Here is a 23,471-nt window from a genome sequence, read left to right on the forward strand (position 1 = left end):
GGGACAACTTACTTTCAGGGGAGCCTTGGCTTTCAAGTCTCAGTTTATTTAGGCGTTCTTCTTCCTAGAATTTGGACAGAAGTTTTCCAAAAACACAGGTTAGAATATTCCCAGATGCTCACAAAAATCCACATGCTGGATAAGTGATCTGACTCCCTCAAAGCCCCCTCCTCCAATCGTGTCCACGCTTCACTGGGGCAGATGTCCTAGCTCATGGTGCCGACACACCTGACTCCTCCCTAACTAGGCAGCACCAGCACCACAGAATGCCCATCCAGTGCTCACAGAACTCAACCAGTCATCTGGCTTCCACACTACAAAGCGGACAGTCTTAGAATCTCGGGAGCTGGAATCTCAGACCCCCAGAAGATTTGTCACAGTCATGGAAACAAAACAGAATTTTAGGGCAGGAAATAGATTGCTGTTCTATTTTTTTTTTTAAGACTTCTAGATTTTTAGTATAATTTTTCCAGAAGCTAATTTCATGTCTCCAACATCAGTATGAACTCACGTTAGGTCAATATAGATACAGATGGATACATACAGAAATATTTATAAGTATAGCCAGTATATGACTGGGCTAGTCTGCACACATAGAGTTCCTCATTCTGCCACCTGAGAGGGTCTAGAAGCATATCTAGAGCCCAGGTCTTGGTTTCCACTACTATTCCCCACTAAAAAGAACAGAGCTCCTTGAAGAATGGCTGCCTCTGGGGCTGGAGCAGGGAATACACAAGATAAGCCTGGAGCAGCTTATAGTGCCAGAAATTAATAATGTCCCAAAAAAAAAAAAAAAAAGCCCCACAATGACGGAGCTTTGTCAAAAGGACTCGAGCCAACTGAAAGAGCTTCCAATGGCTGAAGCTGGAACAACGGGAACAACAAAATAAATAACAAATAACATAGTACCGGATTATAAACCAAACTATAAAAAAAAATATTCATCAGTCCATACAGATACAAATAAATGATTGACTAAAAACATGGAACAGAACAGGCAAATCTCCCATAGAGAAGAATTCCAAAGAAAGTACGTAAATACTCAGCAGTAAGGAAGGGAAGCGTAACTCCCCACTCCTTAACATGGGCTAGACATAGTGACTTCCATCCTAAAAGGACACAGTAAAGAAAGAGGGAGAAGTAACATTACAGTGGAGAAACCGGACCAACATTACCTCAGCCAGATGATCAGGGTTACTGTGAGCAGTGATAAGTCATGCTGACAGTATATACCCTTGGTGGGACACAGTAAGAATGAAACCTCTGCGGTCCTCTTCCCCAAAATCCCATCACCCTGTCTAATCGCAACAAAAACCTTCAACAAATCCCAGCTGAGGGACAGTCTACAAAATATATGACCAGCACTTCTATAAAACCATGTTTCCAGGGCGCCTGGGTGGCTCAGTCAGTTAAGCAACTGTCTTCGGCTCAGGTCATGATCCCAGGGTGGTGGGATCGAGTCCCACATCGGGCTCCCTGCTCAGCAGGGAGTCTGCTTCTCCCTCTTCCCCTGCCCCTCCCCCAGCACATGCCGTCTGGTGTGTGCACACATGCACGCTCTCTCAAATGAATGAATCTTAAAAACAAACAAAAAACACGTTTCCAGGTCTTTAACTGAATTTGCAATTTTGTCCTTATTCTATCAGACCCAGATAGGTATCTGAGGTGGCCCAAATAACTTCCAAATAACTTGTGTTCCTTATGATTTGTCTAGATCCTAGCATCCTTACTGACCTTGGCTCTGAGCTCCATTTCTGCATCAGACTCGTCCAGCCAGCGATCAAAGTCAGGGGCCAAAAACAGTGGGCGCTTCTCCTGCTTAGTGAGTCTCTCCCACCACTGACTCACTTTCTTCTGTACTGTAATGTTTACCTGCCTCTGGGTCAGTTTGTAAACTGGCTAGAAGAGAAAGGGAGAATGTGAGAACGCCCTGTCCTTCCCGTCCTTCCCCTGCAGGGGCGCCAAGCCAGTGTGGCTGCGCAGAGAAGCTGTTCAGCGTGCTCATTCCCCTTCCTTCTCTGTCCCTACAAGGAGTGATGCAAGCAGGACCTCTGGACCAAGGGCTGGTGCAGCAAAGCACTGGTAAGAATGGCACTGTCTTTCTCTGATCCTCCAGTGACTGACACAGGAGGCAGTCAGGCTAAGAAAGGCGCAGAGTTCTGGTTATCCTCGGAAACTAGATGAACCCCCTGCCAGATCTCTGCCATGCAAGGCCCGACACCCCATCACACTCAGTGCATCCTCACCTTCCAACTCTCCTTCCCATGAAGATGACGAAATTCCAATGCTTAACAGTCCCCGGCAGAGCCAGTCCTTGTTTCAGAAAGGTCTATTCAAGGCTGGAACTTGGCTGGATCAGTTACAAGTCTATCACAAGGGCCAGCCTGGGCCACCCTCCCAACTAAACTCAAATTCTTAGAGGCTGTTCCAGTTCGTTATTCCTCTACATGGCCTCTTCCTGTGCCTCTACAGCAAGACCCTGACAGGTTCTCTACCCCTTAAACCACCGCTGACTATTCAACCAACCAAAACAACGGAGCCCTCCTGTAGAGAGAGGTCAGTATGCTCAAGCCCCCAGAGATAAGAGTGTAATTCCAGAAACTGGAATCCACCTTCGCTAGGTGCTCTCTCTTCCTGTCAGAAAAGCCCCGCTGAGCTCCGAGAGAAAGGAAACTTCAAGGATACACCCCGTATTCTCTCTAAAGGTCGGCTACCTCCACCTTTTCTGATTTCTCCTGCCCTTGAAGCAAAGTCACATGAAAGCAAGGCCCTGGCGTGGGCTTCACCTACCTTAAACTCTGCTCCCTGCCAATGCCATACTCCTCTGTCTTCAGTAACACCAGAGAGTATCCGAGCTGGAAAGGCCCCCAAGGATTTCCTAGCCCAGCCCTTCGTTTCACACACGAGGAGACTCACGGAAGTGAAGAGACTTGTTCACGCCGATAGTAAATGGCAGACAGAGCCCAGATTCACCTCGGGCTCTCTGACTTTCCCACTCCCCTGCAGCTAAACTCGGGATGCAGTTCCCAATAAGAGAACTATATTTTCCTTTGGTTTTTATCTCCCCCCCCCCACAACCCCCAACCCCCTATTTCACTGAACTATTCGTATTTATTTCCTATAAGGGAAAGGGAAGTGAGAAAAGAAAGGACATACCTCTGGTTTCACAAGGTCTAAGAACTCCAAGTGGAATTCATAGACGTTGTCTCCTTTGGCGCCGTGTCCCTGAGCTATAAAGAAAGAAATGTGGGTTACCGTGAACCGGCAGAGCAAGGCCACCCAAAAGCTTGGTGCAGGTCATTCACAAACAGGGACGGATCCTGCCCAAATCAGGGGGGGCTTGTGAGCAGAGCTACGCAGACAGCTAGATAAGCTGAAGCCCGGACCAGAGTTTATCTCCATACGTCCTTCTGATGAGCAGTTCCAGAATATTTACCTCATCTTCCAATGTGGCCTTAATAATAACCAAGTACAAATAATAGGCAGGAAAAAGAATACCGAAAGCAAAGCCAAAGGTATCACAGAACTATAAATTCAACTTTCACATATACTTTGGCACTGAATCCAGGCCGGAGAAATATCAGGTAGGTGTATTATCTTGACTGCAGCTAAGAAAAGTTGCAGGGTATATAGAAATGCCGACTGTCTCAAAGACAGCTCTGAATCTAACGCCTCCCAACCAGGGACAGAAAATGAAGAAGCTGACTTCTCCTTTAACACGTCCTGAATGGAACGAAAAGGAGAAACATAATTTCTTCAGCTCGTTCCTAAGAGAGGATACATGGATCTGGGAGAAAAGTCCCTGGGGTGACCATTATGCCATTCCCATGCCTTGACATGGTTCCTTTCCCTAAAACAAACAGGTGCCATGCCTGGGTGCCAAGGACTGCTAGACATCCCTTCCCCCATCACTTTCTGACTTGTCCATCATTGGTTCCCTCCTGGGGTTCTCTTTCCTCATCGGGCCACCTGTGGTATAATTTGCCTAATATTTGCTACAGGGGGCTATTGTTCTCTAAGACCAGAAATTCCTTAAGGTCGAGCAGTCCATAATCTCCGAGTGGCAAGATACACTTCCATCACTTAACTTCCTTTCAGATGATTGACACCCAAAAACTCTGAGCTGCTGTCACAGCTGCTCCCGTCTTGAAAAACAGATACAGAGGCCAGGCTGCATGTTCATGCGAGCGCATGGAGGTAGATGGAAAGACCCTCCAGTAAAGCAGAGACTCGTCAATGTCCCATCACCCCAGCCACTTACTAATGGTGTTCCAAGGAACTAGAACAAAGAGTAGGGAGAACCCCACCCCACTGGACGACAAGGAATCCGAACCTACCCTCTCAGGCACAGCAGCGCATCTGCTGACAAACCGGGGGAAAGGAGACGGAGGCAGACCGACAAAATCAAAGACTGTCAGAGCTGCAAAGGCTTTAGGTATCATCTAGAATGCTGTTTCTTAAACTGGCCCGTGAGTGTAGCATGAGAGCTGCACAGTCTGATGAAGAAAATTTCTATGTTTTGTTTCGATTATAATCTTAAAAAAAAAAAAACTGTATTCTGGATCCTCTAGTTGGCTACCTTATAATCAAGGACTGACACGCAAGCTTAGCGGCTGTGTGCACAGCTGCAGTGGAGCCAAGTATCACTTAAAGTGACCATACTTAATTCTTCACATGTTTTCTCAAACTGGGGTCCATGGCCCAGGAGGATCCTTAGGACATTTTTCTCAGGTGTCCATAGGTTCTAAAATTTGAGAAATACAGATTAGAACCAAATACCTTCATTTTATAAGTCCAGAGAAGTCAATAAGTTGTCCAAGGATAGCAGAATTAGAGCCAGAAGACAGATGTTCTGATTTCCAGCCCGGGATTCTTTCTCACTCTATCTACTGCCTCTCCAAGAGGGAAACAGGACTTCTAAGTCCTAATAAGTTATTTGACTTTTCTGATCATACATTTCAAAACAATCTTGTTTACCCCAAGAACAGCAAAGAGGTGAGCATCAATAGAAAGTGAATAAAACAAATAGAGAAAAAGAAAAAGAAACCACCACCATGCCTCTTTAGCTGTGTAGAGAGCTGGGAGCACTTGCCCGGGTACTGACCTTTGAAATGCAGCACATTTTCAGTGATGCTGATGGCAGGATTCTGTGAAAAGAGACCAAGGATGCGAGAAGGGCATTTTAGTAGGAGAAAAATGAAATTAAAACCGGGGCTTACTTCCCTCCATCTTCCACCTTAGGGACTCGGCCTCCTACCTGTGCCTCCCCCAGAAAATATATTTAGTTGTTTATGCACAGCTCTGTGCAGGGCTTCTCTGCGTCTCTCTGAAATTATAGGCATCCGAAGAAAAACCTACGCTGTTCTAACCGTGCAGAACAATCAGACCCTGAGTCAGTCCATTCTGATAATGGCAAATGGTACAAGGTGCACTGGGAGGTGTTTCCGGGGAGGACACAGATCGCTAAGACTCAGTCCCCGAGCCGAGGAGGTCGAGAGTCTAGTGGAACAGATGATGAGTCACTTCCTGTCAGAAGATCTCAAATAGTATTAAGTGACATATGCTCGAGACCAAGAGAGTAGGAAAAAGCAGTAAGTGTTAGAGGTGGTAACAAGAGGGAAAGCACAACAAAGAACAGGATGGCGAGGAAAGTTCACCAAAAGTGAGACCTATTATACTGCAACAGGAAGAATAAATCCATTCCAGGAGGTGGAGAGAACGCTGACAATTACAAAGGATTTCATATTCAAAATGAACCATGCAGTGTCCTCACCTCGGGCTCCATGCTCATAACCCCCATCCAAACCAACACGAAAGAGATCAAAATTCTCCAGATTGTTCACTTATTCCCAGAAGTTGCTGCAAGACTTTAATAGCATAACTTAAAAGTGAAACCACTTAGCTCTTTTTTCAGTGGATGAGAAAGGACTCACCTCCTACCTCCCAGCTCAAAGTGAATAAGCAGGGAGCAGCATGTTTCCAGTGCTGTAACCAATTCATTTGTTTTTATCCTGCAGGGTCAGCTGTCTGTGCTCCATCATGCAAGGAAGGAAACCAGTAAGATAGATGGTTGGAGAGGGGTATACCAATGGGGAGAGGGAGCCTACGTGCTCTATTCACAGCCAAGAGTGTTAGGAAAAGGGAAAGAATGAAGGCTTGGGGCGGGGGTGTGGCATTTGAGCCAAGCTTTATGTTGAGAACCTCACTAGTGGGAGTACAGACTTCAGGCTGAGATGCTTGCTTACCCAAAGGAGCTAAAATTCTAGATGATCTTCTCTGTGGCAGGAAGAGGGAGTTAGGGAACCTCAGCAAAAGAGGCTATACTTCCAGGGGCATGGTTCCTCAGTAAGGGAAACAGGGTTTTGATGTAAATATTTTCATTAAAGCTAAAGTTCTAGAATGTCTTGGAGGTAAGGTTCCCACCCAGGTCATTTCTTGCCCAACTCATGTGTTTCTCATAATCTAAATCACTTGGAAGGAAAAAGGAATGAAATTGAATCAGTAGTCGAAAAACTTCTGACAGACAAAAGTCTAGGACCAGATGGCTTCACTGGTAAATTCTACTAAACATTTAAAGAAGAGTTAATACCCATCTTTCTCAAACTATTCCAAAAAATTGAAGAGAAAGGAACACTTCCAAACCTATTCTATGAGGCCAGCATTACCCCGATACCAAAACCAGACAGACACCACAAAAACAACAACAACAAACCAGACCAATATCTCTGATGAACAAAGAAGCAAAAATCTTCAACAAAATATTAGCAAACTGAGGGGCGCCAGGGTGGCTCAGTCAGTTAAGCATCTGCCTTCAGCTCAGGTCATGGTCCTGAGGTCCTGGGATCAAGCCCCTCATCACATCGGGCTCCCTGCTCAGCAGGGAGTCTGCATCTTCCTTTCCTTCTGCCCCTCCCCTGGGCTGTGTGCTTTCTCTCAAAACTTAAAAAAAAATATTAGCGAACTGAGTTCAACAATACATTAAAAGGATCATACACCATGATCAAGTGAGATTATTCCAGAGATGCAAAGATGGTTCGATATCCCAAATCAATCAGCATGATGCACCACCTGAACAAGACGAAGGATAAAAGTCATATGATCATCTCAACAGATAAGAAAAATCATCTGACAAAATTCCACATCCAATGATAAATACAATGATAAAATTTATCATTGTTTATGATAAAACCTCTCAACAAAGTGTGTGTAGAGGGAATACACCTCGACATAATAAAGGCCATGCAAGACAGACTCACAGCCAACATCATATATACTCAGTGGTGAGAAGCTGAGAGCTTTTCCTCTAAGATCAGGAAGACAAGGATACCCAATCTCCTCACTTTATTTAACACAGTACTGTAAATCCCAGCCACAGCAACCAGACAAAAAACAAAAACAGAAGGCACCCACACTGGTAAAAGAGAAGTAAAACTGTCACTATTTGCAGATGACGTGAACCTATATACAGAAAGCCAGAAAGACTCCACCAAAAACTGGTAGAACTAACAAACGAGCTCCAGGAAGCTGCAGGAGACAAAATCAATATACAGAAGTCGCCTGCACTTCTCTACACTAATAATTATCAGAAAGAAATTAAGAAAACAACCTCATTTGCAATTGCATCAGAAAGAATAAAATAACCTAGGAATAAATTTAACCAAGGAGGTGAAAGACCTGTACTCTGAAAACTGTAAGACACTGATGAAAGAAATGGAAGAGGATGCAAATACATGGAAAGATATATATTCCATGCTCATGGATCAGAAGAATTCATATGGTTAAAACGTCCACACTACCCAAAGCAATCTACAGACTAAATGGAATCCCTATCAAAATACCAATGGCATTTTTCACAGAACTAGAATAAATAAGCTTAAGATGTATACAGAGTCACAAAAAGACCCCAGTAGCTAAACCGATTTTGAGAAAGAACCAAGCTGGAGACATCATGTTCCCTGATTTCAAAGCTACAGTATATACACGGTACACTAAAACAGTACAGTACTTGCACAAAGACAGACACATACATCAATGAAACAGAACAGAGAGCCCAGAATTAAAGCCACACGTCCACGGTCAATTAATCTATGGCAAAGGAGGCAAGAATATGCAATGAGGAAAGGACAGTCTCTTCAATCAATAGTGTTGGAGAAACTGGACAGCCACCTGCAAAAGAATGAAATTGGACCACTTTCTTACATCATATACAAAAATACACTCAAAATGGATTAAAGACTTAAATGTAAGACCTGAAACAATAAAACTCCTAAAAGAAAACATAGTAAATTCCCATACATTGGTCTTTGAAATACCTTTTTGGGGGCGCCTGGGGGGCACAGTCAGTTGAGTGTCCAACTCTTGGTTTCAGCTCAGGTCATGATCTCAGGGTCGTGAGATCGAATCATGCATTGGGCTCCGTGCTCAGCACAATCTGCTTCAGACTCTCTCTCCCTCTCTCTCTGCCCCTCCCCACTGCTTGTGCATTCTCTCTCTCTCTCTCTCTCTCTCTCTCATTCTCTCTCAAATAAATAAATAAATCTTTAAAAAAAAAGAAAAGGAAGTATTTTGGGGGGTCTTACTCTTCAGGCAAGGACAACAAAAGTAAAAAATAACAAATGGGACCACATGAAACTAAAACATTTTACAGTGAAGGAAACCATTAACAAAACAAAAAAGGCAACTCACTGAATGGGAGAAGACATTTGTAAGTGATAGATACCATAAGGGATTCATATCTAAAATATATCACGAATTCATCTACAACTCAACCTCAAAAAAAAATCCAATTAAAAAATGGGCCCAGGATCTGAATAGACATTTTTCCAAAGAAGACATACAGATGGGAAACAGACACATGAAAAGATGCTCACCATCGCTCATCATCAGGGAAATGCAAATCAAAACCACAGTATCACCTCACACCTGTCGGAATGGCTATTATCCAAAAAAAAAAAAAAAAAAACCCAGCTTGATAAGGACGCGGGGGAAACAGAGCCCTCGTGCACCGTTGGTGGGAATGTAAAGTAGTGCAGCCACGATGGAAAACAGCATGGAGGTTCCTCAAAAAATTAAAAATAGAATTACCATACAATCCAGCAATTCTACTTGTGGGTATTTATCCCAAAGAAAATGAAAACAGCAATTCGAAGAAATATATGCTTCCCCGTGTTCATAGCAGCATCATTTGTAACAGCCAAAATACGTAAGCAACAGAACTGTCCGTCCACAGATGAATGAATACAGAAGATGCGACATGCATACACCATGGAATATGAGCCATCAAAAAGAAGGAAATCTTGCCATTCGTGGCAACATGACTGGACCCAGAGGCTATTATGCTAAGTGAAATGAGTCAGACAGGAAAAGAAAAGTACTGTATGATCTCACTTCTATCTAAAAAAACAAAAAACGCAAAACAGAAACAGACTCAAAAATACAGAGAACAAACCGGTGGTTGCCTGAAAGGAGAGGGGTAAGGGGATGAGTGAAACAGGTGAAGGGGCTTAAGAGGTACAAACTCCAGTTATAAAATAAATAAGTCACAGGAACACAAAGTACAGTAAAGGGCATCGACTCAATAATATTATAATAACTTTGTATGGTGACTGAGGGTAACGACTCTCTGCGGTGATCATTTCATAATGTGTATAGATGTCAAATCACTGCTGTACACCTGACACTAGTATAATATGTCAGCTACCATTTTTTTAAAAAAGAATATAAATCTCCTGCCAATCTCTACTTCGATTGCATCTCTCAAGCTTTGAATGTAGTATTTTCATTATTACTCAGTCAAACGTATTTCCTAATATTATCATTTCTTTCTTGACACATGGGTTCCTGAGAAGTATTTAATTTCCAAACACATGAGATTTTCTAGTTATCTTGTTATTAACTCCCACCTGAACTGCACTGTGATCAGGGGGCGTTCTCTGTATGATTTTAATCCTTTCAAATTTGTGGAGACTTGCATTCGGAAGCAGGGTAGAGTTAAATTGTCTACATGTTCCCCGTGAACCTAAATGTGTGTTCTGGAATTTAGACACAGAGTTCTAGATATGTTTACTGGATTTCCTGTTAACTATTTGCTCACGTAATCTGTATCTTTACGGAATTTTATCTTGTTATTCTGTTCATTACTGAGAAATCACGATACTGTCAACTCGTCTGTTTCTCCTTCTACTTCTGTTACTTTACGTGTTACCGAGGCTGTGTTACATATAACTTTAATGTTGTTCTACCTTCCTGATGAATTCAAATCTCTATCATTATGAACTGACCTTTCTATCTCTAAAAATATATTTTTTTAAGATTTTATTTATTTATTCGACAGAGATAGAGACAGCCAGCGAGAGAGGGAACACAAGCAGGGGGAGTGGGAGAGGAAGAAGCAGGCTCACAGCGGAGGAGCCCGACGTGGGGCTCGATCCCAGAACTCCAGGATCACGCCCTGAGCCGAAGGCAGACACTTAACTGCTGTGCCACCCAGGCGCCCCTAAAAATACTTTTTTGTCTAAAACTCTTATCTGATTTCAGCAGAGCCAGATCACAGAGATCTGTGTTTGATTCTGCCAGGCACCTAGAAGCTGCGCTCTACCAGTTGAGACCACTTTAAACAAAATTCATGACCTGAGGATTTTTAGATCTTCAAAATTGTGTACATTTGGGCTATATAATCTTTTAAGAGCCAACTAATGATTTTAACTCCTCAAGGACCTTTTCCTCTACTTTGCTCGGTGCTAAGGCCTCTGGGGATGGGGAGCTGGGATGGATTGACTTGTAGTTCATCCTTACCCGGAGAGGTTGGTCCTCCGAAGTAGTTTATGGGGAGAAGGGTTTCCTAGTATATATGGTATCTCTGGTGGGCTTTGGTCTTATTCTGTCCCCTGCACTCTGTCAGGATGTCAAGGTCAAAGTTCAAGTCCACTCAGCTGAGCTAAAGTTTTCAAGGCAAAAGCAGTTTCGGGATTCAGCTTTACCAGAGTTCCCACCATAAATTTCTAACCTGTTCACTCTTTGATGATTTTAAGGCTTCTATTGAGCATTTGCAGTTGTTTCTAGGATCTGCACAACCTAGCCCATCTCTTACCAGTAGAGGAATTGTGCTTTTGCTTATAAAAAGAGGAGTGGATAGGGAAAAGGGGAAAAGGTGACTTTGAAGTTAGATGGACCTGGGTTCAAATCCTACTTATACCACTTTTTATTTCTATCATTCACTTTCAAATCCACTGCCACTGTCATTATTTTTAAAATAACAGTAACACCGCTTATTTCACAAGATGGTTGTAAGAATTGGATCATAATAATAGGTACAGAATCTGGTAACTAGTAAGCACTCAGAGTCTGGTTGTTCTCCTTCCTCTGCCTAGAATGCCCTTCTAAACTGCCACATCTGTTGAATACTATTCATTTTTCAAAGTCCGCACCAAATATTAATTCCTCTTCCCTCCTACTCACCTCCAACATTAAAATTAATAGTTTCCTTACTACTTTGTCTTCACCTTTCCTGTAACACTTATCACACTGTTCCGCAAGTATTGCTTATTGGTTTATCTGCCTCTCTAGACTTGAGTTTCTTGATGGCAGCGATTCATCTCTGAATCCCTAAAGTCTCCTTAACTATTTAGTGAACTGAAATTAAATCAATTCATCCCATTTTCATAATTTCTGACAGAACTACAGAGTTCAGTAAACTATCTGCTACCTAAGGCTTTAGATATTTAGATCTCATTTAAATCATGTGTATTTAGTTTTGCACATGTGTGTGATTAATGTATGCACAAAAAAAGGGATACAGCAGCAGGAGGCTGCTATCTTTATAAGGGACTGTTTCCAAGATCAGCCCTTGGCTGGCATGGGGAAACCTGGCTTTCCTCCATCCCCTAACAGTTGGCTCACTGTGCCCAGACTCTGCCTACAAACAACGTGATTAGTGGTGAACACCAGCTTTCCTTCTGGGAGTCTAGAATTTGGGTGCATGGGTGCTGACTCTCCAATGGGCTTCCCTGGGCAGGACCATTACACATAAGTTACTGCAGTTTTCACTGCTGGAAAAAAAAGAGCAACTCAAGTGTATACCCTCCAGGAAGAAGAGAGGATGAGGAGGCCTGTGCACGGAAATTCCCCACACTTCACCTGTGTCTTTAATCCTTCGCTGATCCTGTCATGTATCCTTCCACTGTAATAAACCTTAGCCAGGAGTACAACTATATGCTGGATCCCATGAGTTCTTCTAGTGAATCATCAAACACACAGGTGGGTGTTGGGCATCTCCCCCCCGCAATTTTTTATTTCGAATTTTTAATTCGCTTAAAAAAAACTGAGGAGGGGCGCCTGGGTGGCACAGCGGTTAGGCGTCTGCCTTCGGCTCAGGGCGTGATCCCGGCGTTATGGGATCGAGCCCCACATCAGGCTCCTCCGCTATGAGCCTGCTTCTTCCTCTCCCACTCCCCCTGCTTGTGTTCCCTCTCTCGCTGGCTATCTCTGTCTCTGTCGTATAAATAGGCGTGATCCCGGCGTTGTGGGATCGAGCCCCACATCAGGCTCCTCCGCTATGAGCCTGCTTCTTCCTCTCTCACTGGCTGTCTCTCTCTCTGTCAAATAAATAAAATCTTTTAAAAAAAAATGAGGAAAAAATAGTATAATGAATACTCATATGCCATTCATCAACTGATTATATTTCATCACACTTGCTTTTTATACACACGACTCTTCTCAGTCATTTCACAGAGTTGCAGATATTTCACCTCTAAGCCTTTCAGCCTGCTGCTTCTAAATATAAGGACGTTCTCGTACATAATTACCACAATTACCTCACACGTAGGAACAAAAATTCTATATCCTCCAATAAACAGTTTCCATTCAAACAACTGCCTGAAAAATGTTTACTCGTTTCAGTTGTCTACTGTAATGCAAAACTTGGTGGCCTAAAACAACTAGTTTATTATCTTAAACTAAACTATGCAGATTGACTGGGCTCAGCTGGACAGTTATTTTCCACATGATGGTGGCTAGGGCTGTCATATCCTGGGCTGGAACATCCAAGATGGGTCACCCCCACGGCTCGGAGTTGACACTGGTTGTCATTTGGGAGTTCAGCCGGGACTGTTGACCAGAGGACCTACATGTGTGACCTCCCTGTGTGATTTGGGTTTCTCACAGTTGGGCTGCTGAGTTCTGGGAGGGAACGTCTCAATAGCGAGTGTTCTAGGAATTGTAAAGTCATGTCGTCATATTTAAACTTCCGATTCAAATTTACTATTATAGAGCTTCTCATCTTCTGTTACTCAATATTTTTATCTCTTTTTTTACAGTGAAAAGCATGGCGCTAATAGCATTAACACACTGACTTATTTGAGCCTCAGAAAGTTTCAGAATTATATCAGTATTTTCACTGACACTAAACCTGGGTAAAGTACAACATTTATCTGCAGATCTTTTTGTTCTTAGAAGGCATATTCTACTCAAGAACCAGAGTCCTGTGTTCAGAGGTACCTGCATTAACTTATTCATCTGCTGGTTATGTGATCAACGTAATACACAGTTAGGTCCTTTTTCTGTTTGCGCTGAATTTCAAGATTTGCCATTGTATTCTTTTTTTTATTGAGTTTTATTTTTGAATATGTAAAATATTCACATCGGCCAAAAGTCAAACTTTGTAGAAACGTATCTTCAAAAGTCCTACCTCAAACCTATCTCTCTCCACCAAATTCCGACCCACCACCCACAGGTAAGCATTTCAGGAGTTTCTGGTTTATCTTTCCTCCGTACGTGTGCACACACGCCTTCCAAAAACTAAGTAAACATACCCAAATATTCCTATATCCCTTATATGCTACATTAAAGGTAGCTGATAATATACATTCTCACACACCTTGCTTTTCTCACCTAGATCTGTCCTCCTCAGTTCATAGAGCTCTCACTCCTCCTTTTTACAGCTGCATTATACTCAACTGGCTGTACATACCTGTACGTGTCCCCTGCGATCCCCCTGGAGTCCAAATTTACTTAAAATGTAGCTCAAGGGGTGCCTGGGTGGCTCAGTCAGTTGAGCGACCCACTTGTGATTTTGTTTTCAAGCCCTGAGTGGGGCTCTGCGCTAAACAGGGAGTGTGCTTGGGATTCTCTCTCTCCCTCTTTCTTTGTCCCTCCCCAACCCCTGCGCTCTCTCTCTCAAAAATAAATAAATAATTAAATAAATCTTACAAAAAAACAAAAAAAAAAAACGCAGCTCAAGGCCCACATCCTTTAGAAAGAAAGCCTTCCTCTCTTCTCTGAACTCCAAGAACACTGTACCACTGATTCCTCTGCTCATCCTCTCCCCCCACCAAGAGGAAGCTTCTTTAAAAGTTATCTATAATCATTACTTCTTCCTCACCATAAATTTACTCTTAAATCCACTCTGATCTAGCCTCTATCCCCACCACTCCACTGAAACTGTTATTATAAAGATCAATACCCTTCATACTGGCAAATCCAACATATAGTCTCATCGTACTCAACTTCTAAGCAGCACTGGACACAGCTGACTACACCCCCTGGAAATGCTCCTGCCCCTGGCTTCCAGGACACCACAGGGCACTGTCTGGATTTTATACCTCACAGGCTACTCCTTTTCCATCCTTTGCTGTCCTTTCTCCTCTGCTTCACTTCTCAATGGCTGCTTCCTACCTCTACCAGTTTTTTTTTTTAATTTAATGATTTTATTTATTTATTGGAGAGGGAGACAGCATGCACATGAGCAGGGGATGGGGAAAGGGACAAGCTGACTCCCCACGGAGCAGGGAGCCCGACAACAGGATTCGATCCCAAAACCCTGGGGTCATGACCTGAGCCGAAAGCAGACACCTAACCAAAGGAGCCACCTAGGTGCTCCGCCACCAGTTTTTAATATCTATCAGTTTTCTGTCATAAATTGGCATCTGAAAGGGCCACATTAAACCCACAATATATTTTTTTAAAGATTTTATTTATTTATTTGACAGAGAGAGAGACAGCCAGCGAGAGAGGGAACACAGGCAGGGGGAGTGGGAGAGGAAGAAGCAGGCTCATAGCAGAGGAGCCCGATGTGGGGCTCGATCCCAGAACGCCGGGACCACGCCCTGAGCCGAAGGCAGACGCTCAACGACTGAGCCACCCAGGCGCCCCAAAACCCACAATATTTTATACGGCCTGCAGAGAATTGCTTTTGTTTTATGTCTGTACTGATTTTTGGTTTGACTTCACCAGCAAGTACTTTCCACCGAGGGATCCTGCAGGAGCTGTTCCATCTCCCTGTGACATTCGGTCCTCACAATTCCGCACAGCTTCCTCGCAGTTAGGTCTCTGCTCAAGTGACACTTCCTCAAAGAGAACCTTCCCTGACAACCCAATCTGAGGCAGTTCTCATGATCCCTGCTCATATTTTTCTTCTTTTGCCTTCTCCATAACGTTTGGTATTATCTGAAGCTGTTCGATGAATTTGTTCACTTGTATTGTCGCTCTTTGACCACCACCAGCTTCAGCACACAAATGTCATGAGAGGAGGGACCTCTGTCTGCCGTGCTCCCACCCAAGTGCCAGAGTCTGGAAGACTCCCAGGCACACAGTAAGCCTTTCCGTACATTTGTTGAATACATGTCTAGTGTAAAACTGTGAGGGGTTTTTTTTTTTTTTCATTAAAAAAAAATCTGGATTTCTAGCTTCTCGTTCACAAATTAGAAAAATCAGATGCCGACCTCAGATCTGCCTTCTTGCATGACAACAGCTCCCCGCTTAGGATGAACCCAGTCCTCTCCAATTAACCGCATTCCCCACCCAGCTCACTTCACACACATTTACTGGGCACTCACTATACGCCAGGTATCATTCACAGTGTTCCACACTATTTGCTCACACACACACACACACACACAAAGCCCTATAAAATAGGTACTATTATTATAACAATTTTACAATCGGGCAACTGAGGCTTACAGAGATCACATAACTAACCTGAGATTACAAAATCAGCAAGAGGCAAAACCCAGATTCAAATCAAGACCAAAAAAACACCTGGGCTCCTCATCACTACACCATATTTTGGGCATTTGAGTTGGTAACCTCTGATCTGTCCTTTCTACCTGGGCGAGCTCATCCTGTCTCACTACAACTCATTAACTGTCAATTCCAAAATGGGCTACATTTCTTCAATTCTAAAATGCACATTTTCTTTCATATTTAATATCTCTAAAATCGGGATTATATAATACAATCAATAGCAGCGCCTTACAAGTAAGTGCTTTGGCCAAGTGGCAGTCATAACATGCCTGTCGCTGCCTGAACATGTGTGAACCTGGCTATTATTCCAGATGGCATGACTAGACAGTTGCAATTGTTTTTCAGTCAACAAGCCACTTAAAACCCATTTGAGGAAGGAGTATGAGTCCTGGTCCTCATCTGGAAATATTCTGTTGACCTCTTCTGGTCAGATCAAAAAAGTGCCAGCATCAAAACTTATAAATAGGTCACGATGACTTGGAAAAAAAAATGCCAGAGATAATAGTAAGGCACTGTTCCGGAAATGCTGCACTACTAGTCCTCTTAATGGTACAGAGGATGACACCGTGTGGAAAAACACAGACCGTAACATCCCTGAGGTAAAAAGTGATTCAGAAGAGTAGACTCTAAAATATGAAGATGGGGGGGCACCTGGGTGGCTCAGATGGTTAAGCGTCTGCCTTAGGCTCAGGTCATGATCTCAGGGTCCTGGGATCGAGTCCCACATTGGGCTCCTTGCTCATGCTTCTCCCTCTCCCTGCTCCGCCTGCTGCTCCCCTGCTTGTGCTCTTTCTCTCTGTCAAATAAATAATAAAAATCGCAAAAAAAAAAAAAAAAGATAAAGAAAATAAGCAGCCCTGATATCTGAAACTGATCTGACATTCACAGCTAGATCTCAAAATTATTACAAGCTGGTCTAAAGCTCACAGCAAGGCCACTTTGCTCTCCTATTGAACATAAACAATCTCAAAGAATACCAAACCACCTCAGGTTACTCTGACACCATGATAAAATGACACAAAATAAGGTCAACTCATAATTTTGTCTAAGAACAAGTCACTCGCTGTGTCATCCACAAAATATCCCATCATAGAATTGTCCCCACTTTCTAACAGTATCCCATCTTAGATGAATCCCTACTTCCTTAGACCCTTTCCCAATCATCCAACCAAAGCCCAAATCCTATAATCACTTATTTCTAATACCCTCTTATTGAGATGCCCCACAATTCCCAAAACGTGTTCTCCTTCATTGAAACAAGCAATAGAGCCACTTATTAAAACAAGATGTTTCTCAAAATAGACCATAGGGGGAAGGGAAGGAAAAATAAAGCAAGATGAAATCAGAGAGGGAGACAAACCATAAGAGACTCTTTTTTTTTTTGATAATGATTTTTTATTATATTATGTTAGTCACCATACAGTACATCCCCGGTTTCCGATGTAAGGCTCGATGATTCATTAGTTGTGTATAACACCCAGTACACCATGCAATACGTGCCCTCCTTACTACCCATCACCGGCCTATCCCATTCCCCCACCCCCTCCCCTCTGAGGCCCTCAGTTTGTTTCTCATAGTCCATAGTCTCTCAAAACCATAAGAGACTCTTAATCATAGGAAACAAACTGAGGGTCCTGGAGGGAAGGAGGTTGGGGGGGTTGGGGTCACTGGGTGACGGGCATTAAGGAGGGCACGTGATGGAATGAGCACTGGGTGTTCTACACAACTGATGAATCACTGACCTCTATCTACCTCTGAAACGAAAAATATACTATATGTTCAATTAACTGAATTTAAATAAATAAAATTTAACTTAATTAAATGTTTAAAAAACAAGCTGTTTCTGGTGGTCTTTAGTGGGGCTGGGAGGGGGACTGTATAAAACTGTCCCATTGCCAAACAATCTCACCAACAATTGGTAATGTTAGACTTTTCACTTTTCCTAATCTAAGAAATATTATCATTTTTCTAACAACTACTCTCCCTTTAATTGACATGTCCCTGATTACAACTCAGATCAAGCATCCTTTCAGACTTCCTGGCCGTTCTGGTTTCCTTTTACTCTGAATTGCTTATATTTTCTGTCACTTTTTCTAATGAGTAATATGTCTCGTTCTTACTGATCTGTAGGTGGTTCTTGCTGTATTTCAGATGCTAGACATTTGTCAGTGACATGTGCTATAGATGCCTTCTTCAAGCTCATCTTAAATTAATCTTTAGGATTTATGTTTTGTGTGCCTTATTGAACACATTTTTATTGAACACATTATCCCCTGTTCCGGTGCCATAACGATAGTCTCCTGCATTTTATTTTAGTAGTTTGGCTTTATGCATTCAGGTCCTTAACGCCCCTGGAATTGACTTTTGTGTATGACATAAGGAGAGATCTTATTTTATCTTTTTGCTATTTGGATTAACAACTGTCCCAAAACAATTTCCTGAACGGTTCATCCTTTGTCCTGTTACTATGCAAAGCCACCTCTGCGGTCCAATATGTTTTTATATACGGATAACTCTGCTAATAGACTCTACCCTATTCTATTGCTCTTTGTGTTTCTCTCTCTCATCTAAGGTTTAATATCACAAGAATAATCCTTTCACTTGAAAATAGCAAACTAGAATTTACAAAGCACTTTCAAATCCATTGTCCAATTCAGACCTCAAAACAATCCTGTGAATTATGTGGATTTATTTGGATGAAGAAACTGAGGGACGTAAGGGTTAAGGGAATTATCCCTGGCCACCGGATAGGAAGCAGAAGTGCAAGAACCCAATCTCACGTCTTCGGTTACCCCTCTTTCTACCAGAGTGTCTATCAAGTATGGACAAGAACAGTATCCGTCAAACAGCTCCCAAACAAATATGGGTATGTACTTTGTCCACCTCCAACTAAAACAAACCAAAACCTTGATAAATGAACAAATGCTTTAACAACTATGGTTATTGGCACAAACCTGTCTATTATGCTTATCTTGAAAATAAACCCTATTCTGAAAATAGCCTTGCCCCAGCCCCCTGGACTCCAGCTGGCACCTTTGCTACTGCTCGCCTCACACTCAGACAAGGCTGCTGTTGGAGATCTTTACTGTGCACCATTCCTCCTCCCATCAGTAGTCGTTCTCAGCAGCCACTAGCCCTGCACCGCCAAGGACAGAACAGAGATGTGAAAACTGGACAGTTCTCTGCGTTTCAGAAAGGGAGGGGAGCAGAGCTGATGTCCCCAAATTGGAATTCAACATTAAAACTCAGTAACTGTGGGAAACTCCAGAAAGCAGGGGGCGACAGAGAGCTGTCCAACAACCCAGCACCTAGCGTCATGAGATAGGCGTAGGCACTCCACAAATAGTTCTCATTGAATAAATGGACTGCTTCATCCAGAGCCTGAATCACAGGTTCGACAGCCCTGCACTGAGCAACTGAGTGAGAAATTTAAAAAAACAACACAGCAGCCCCTGACATTCAGAGGGTGGCCTGTCACTCACAGCTTGGCCATGTCACTCTCCTATTGGCCACAATAGCACAGAATACCAACCTTGGACAAGGTTATTCTGAAACCTTGATGAAATGAGGCAAAGGTCATTTGATAATTTTGTGCAAGCACAGACAAAAATGTGGCTATGCCACTCCCAAAATACCAGACACCCTTTCTCTCTTGGCCAAAATGAGTGACTGCCACTTCTCTAACAATTACCTTTATTCTTTTGCTAGTCTCTCCTCCCTACGGATAAGATTTATTCCGATAACCAACCACAGAATTGCCCGTTTTCCAACAGCATCCAAATCCTATGATCAGTTCTAACCCCCTCAATGAGACATCATTGTCCCCCATGGGCTATGCTCTCACTTGCTGCATGAGTAATAAATCCAACTTGTTTAACCAGGTGTTTCCCTGGCAGTCTTTGGTTGTAGTGCACTGAACAAGTCAGGCAACCTAGGAGTCTATGCCTTTCTCTTCCTGGGATGTTCTTCCAATCTCAGTCCGACAAGAACACTTAACCTCATTTCTGGAAGTCATCTCTAACAACACATAAGAGAGGTAACAAATTCCTTTAACACCAGAGACCTGGTTCATATTCAACTCCAATTCTACCAATAAACATACTCCTACACAAAACTTTTTGTGTGTGTAATATGCTTCTTTTAGATAGTACGCTCTTGGAAAGCCAAGGCTGTCTGACTCATCTCTGTAAATCTCTAGTACCTTACACAGGATAGAGGACTTCTTTTATGAGTGGTATTAACACATTGCTTGGGGGGAGGGATTTTTTTTTTCCCCAAAATAAAAGGATTTCTGTCTCCAAAAGAAACTACCATTTTTCCCTCCACCTCTGCATTTCCTTAACTATCATACGTTTCGAATGTATACCTTTCCATATCTCTAAATATACCAAATATGATTAACATGTGTTCATATTTCTTAGAAGAGGTTTAGATCTCTCAAGACAGGGGCGCCTGGGTGGCTCAGGCGTTAAGCGTGTGCCTTTGGCTCAGGGCGTGATCCCAGGGTCCTGGGATCGAGCCCCACATCGGGCTTCTCTGCTGGGAGCCTGCTTCTTCCTCTCCCACTCCCCCTGCCTGTGTTCCCTCTCTCGCTGGCTGTTTCTCTCTCTATCAAATAAATAAATAAAATCTTTAGATCTCTCAAGACAAACCTAAGTATAATGCATTCTTTCATTTGTTCAACTAATTTCCATTTCTTTCCACTACCACCACCACCATCCTATTCCCCTAAAAACACCTTTAGTGTTTGCAGCTTCAAAAGTATAGCAGAATAGTACATTCTTATTACATGATAACATCTAGAGAGGGGAGGGCCTGAGTTTCATTAGTCTACATAATGCTTGGCTAAATTACTTTTTTAAAAAAGAGACTGTCATAACATGTGTTCCACAGTTACTGAGAACCCTCTCCAGATGGAGACTGAGTCCCATCAACAAACATTTTGTTTCCTTCTTTACTGCAACACCCTGGAGCGGAGTAGAGGGAGACAGCACAGAACATTTACTCTTCTTCTGATGCGAAGTATTCAGTCTGGTTTAGCACATTACATGACACACCATGTAATGTCACATCCTATTTAAAGGCATTCTGGCCAGTTCTGTCTTTATCTTTCAGTGGGAAAACGGGTTTAAATTCCAGAAACAAAGATGCAATTCAACAAATTCAAATCCACACCCAGAGAGCACCTACACTTTGCAAGAAATATGCCAGACAGGTGGACAGATAGAAATATGAACGACTGAGTCAAAGGCAGAGAAAGTTAGGTGGCGTGAAGGAGATCACAAATTGCCACAGATGTCATGGAGAAGTAGTGAGTAAGGATGACTGGAGAAAGAACATTCCAGACTGAAAACTCCACAGTTTCTCAAAACCTGGAATCCTGGATGGTTTGGACAGAGGCAGGGGGTACACAGGTCCTGGTATCTCCACCATTTAGGAGGCACGGGCTTGTTCATACAGGGAGCTAAGGAAATCAAACATAAATGCTTGATGTAACTTAATTTTTAAGTTCTCTATGCAACTCCGCAAACCTGAGCTCACAGCCTTCAGAACAGGGGGGAAATCACTTTCTCCGGGTCTTCCGGATTTTAAAATTAAAATTAACAAGAATGATTTCCATCACTGAACGGTTGGAAGGTGGGTGTGGCCCCTCTGGGGGCAGCGGCGACCGGCCTTATGAACGTCAGACGGGCCTGGCTGGACCTCTCTGGCCAGCGCCGGACGTCCAGCCAGGACCCAGCAAGCCGTCATTCTGCACCCCAGGCCCAAAGAGCTCATCCCATGCCTCGAAGGGCCTAGGCAAACCCGAACCCCGACGGCTAGGCCTCCGGGGCCGGGCGCGGGCTCCATCAGGCCGCAGGCTGTGAACAAAGAGAAGGCCCGGGGCAGCCTCGGAGAGCCACGCAGGGCTCACGCAGCATCCGAAGGTACCTGCAGCCGTCAGGGGGTTGCGCCCCAGGCCCGGGGTCTAAGGGAGTTCCTCCACAAGGGCCAGCCCCTGCCCTGGCCCGGACGCCGAGAGTGCACCGCGTCGCCTAACCCGTTGGCGCACTGCAGGCTCTCCCGCGCGCACCCGGACAAAGGGGATGGGGGAGATCGGCGGTTCCCGGGAGCTGCGACCCCCGCTCGTCCCGCCGCCCGCCCCGGCTTTTACCTGCACGTCACTCAGCTCCACGCGCAGATACAGCTCGCGGTGTCGCTGAGCCCAGTAGACGTGCGGCGTCAGCACCTGATTCTCCATGGCCACACTGCCCAGGGCGCGGGGAGACGATCGCTGCGCCTCGCTGCCTCGGATAGTGCGCGACTGGAGCCGGCCGAACGCAGGCCACAACCCCCCGCGCTCTTGAGCGCCGGCAGCCGGCCACCTCGAGACACCCCACGCTCGCAGGGTGCGCTTGCGCAATGAAGGTTGGGGGCGGTGGCGGCGCGAGCTCTTGGCCTCCGCTCAAGCCGGGAGGGGGCGGAGCCGGGCAAAGGTGGGAAGGGCCGGTGACGCCAGAGCCTGAAGCGGCGGCCTGGGAGGGTGGGAGTCCGCAGGTGCATGCATGGCGCTTTTCTCTCTTCTCCGTGGCGATGTTTCAAGATAGGCTTAAAAATGAAAAATGCTGGAGACACAGAAAGGACCGATCAGCATGGGAAAGGGCTTGGGACTGGTGTATCTGGAAGGTCCCTCCCGTTCTATCACCTATTAATTCAACGTTTACTAAGCGCCTACTGATTGCGGTGGGCTTCAAAGCTCAACACTGGAGCTACAGCAGTAAGGCACAGTCCCTGCCTGCTGTCCTGGAACCCTGCAATTACAAACACAATAAGGATGATGGTGGCTATAGGGGAAGCACTGTGGGAAGAGGGTAGAAAAGTGTTCTAAGAGGGGAGATCGCGTAAGCGTAAAGGCCACAGATTTTCTGTGCGGTCCCATAGAACTTTATGCCGTGATGGAAATGTTCCATTCTGCGCTGATCGGTATGGCAGCCACTAGCCACATGAGGCTTTTGAGTACTCGAACGTGGCTACTGAGACTGAGAAATTGAATTTTCTATTTTATTTACTTCTAATTAATTTAAATAGTGACATAACAGCGGCTATCCTACGGGACAGAGCAGGAGACTTGTCGCTCTTAAAATAGGAAACCCAAACTAGAAGCAACGCTAATTAGTGTCTAATTTAAGCTGTATCCACTTTCATTCCTGAGTCGGCTTCGGTGAAGAACTGAATAGGAAGCAACGTTACTGTGAAAACCAGAAGTCTGGGACAAAAATGAAACTTATAATTCATTTCTGTTAGCACTATTAGCATTTATTTAGTGAAGTGCTGAGCACAGGGACCCAGAGATGAAGAGAAACGATGTGGGCTCTCAGGAAACGTTTAATTCAGGGGGTGGATAGTATAAAATATGGGGGTTTTCATATGGTGAATGCACAGAGCTTACAAAGGCAGGCAGGTGGGAACTGAGG

General features: G+C 44.0%; 1 protein-coding gene across 4 annotated transcripts in view; it reads right to left on the bottom strand.

Moving 5' to 3' along the window:
• HACD3 (3-hydroxyacyl-CoA dehydratase 3) overlaps positions 1 to 22,412 on the bottom strand; it is a 38,971-nt gene extending 16,559 nt beyond the window's left edge. The window contains exons 1-6 of one of the 4 annotated variants that reach the window (XM_040643098.1): positions 22,172 to 22,412; positions 5,105 to 5,147; positions 3,157 to 3,230; positions 2,247 to 2,313; positions 1,735 to 1,895; positions 13 to 64 (exon numbers count right to left, since the gene is read on the bottom strand). In XM_040643098.1, the coding sequence (XP_040499032.1) occupies positions 13 to 64; positions 1,735 to 1,895; positions 2,247 to 2,313; positions 3,157 to 3,230; positions 5,105 to 5,147; positions 22,172 to 22,258 (484 nt within the window). In that variant the 5' untranslated portion in view covers positions 22,259 to 22,412. Of the gene's footprint in view, positions 1 to 12; positions 65 to 1,734; positions 1,900 to 2,246; positions 2,314 to 3,156; positions 3,231 to 5,104; positions 5,148 to 8,870; positions 8,892 to 22,171 lie in introns of those variants that run through there. The other 3 variants (XM_040643097.1, XM_040643099.1, XM_008708577.2) reach the window with 3 other exon arrangements.
• Between the last annotated feature and the right edge of the window lie 1,059 nt (positions 22,413 to 23,471).

This window comes from Ursus maritimus, unplaced genomic scaffold (assembly GCF_017311325.1).
Source record: "Ursus maritimus isolate PB19 unplaced genomic scaffold, ASM1731132v1 scaffold_27, whole genome shotgun sequence".
Classification (NCBI taxonomy): Eukaryota; Metazoa; Chordata; class Mammalia; order Carnivora; family Ursidae; genus Ursus; species Ursus maritimus.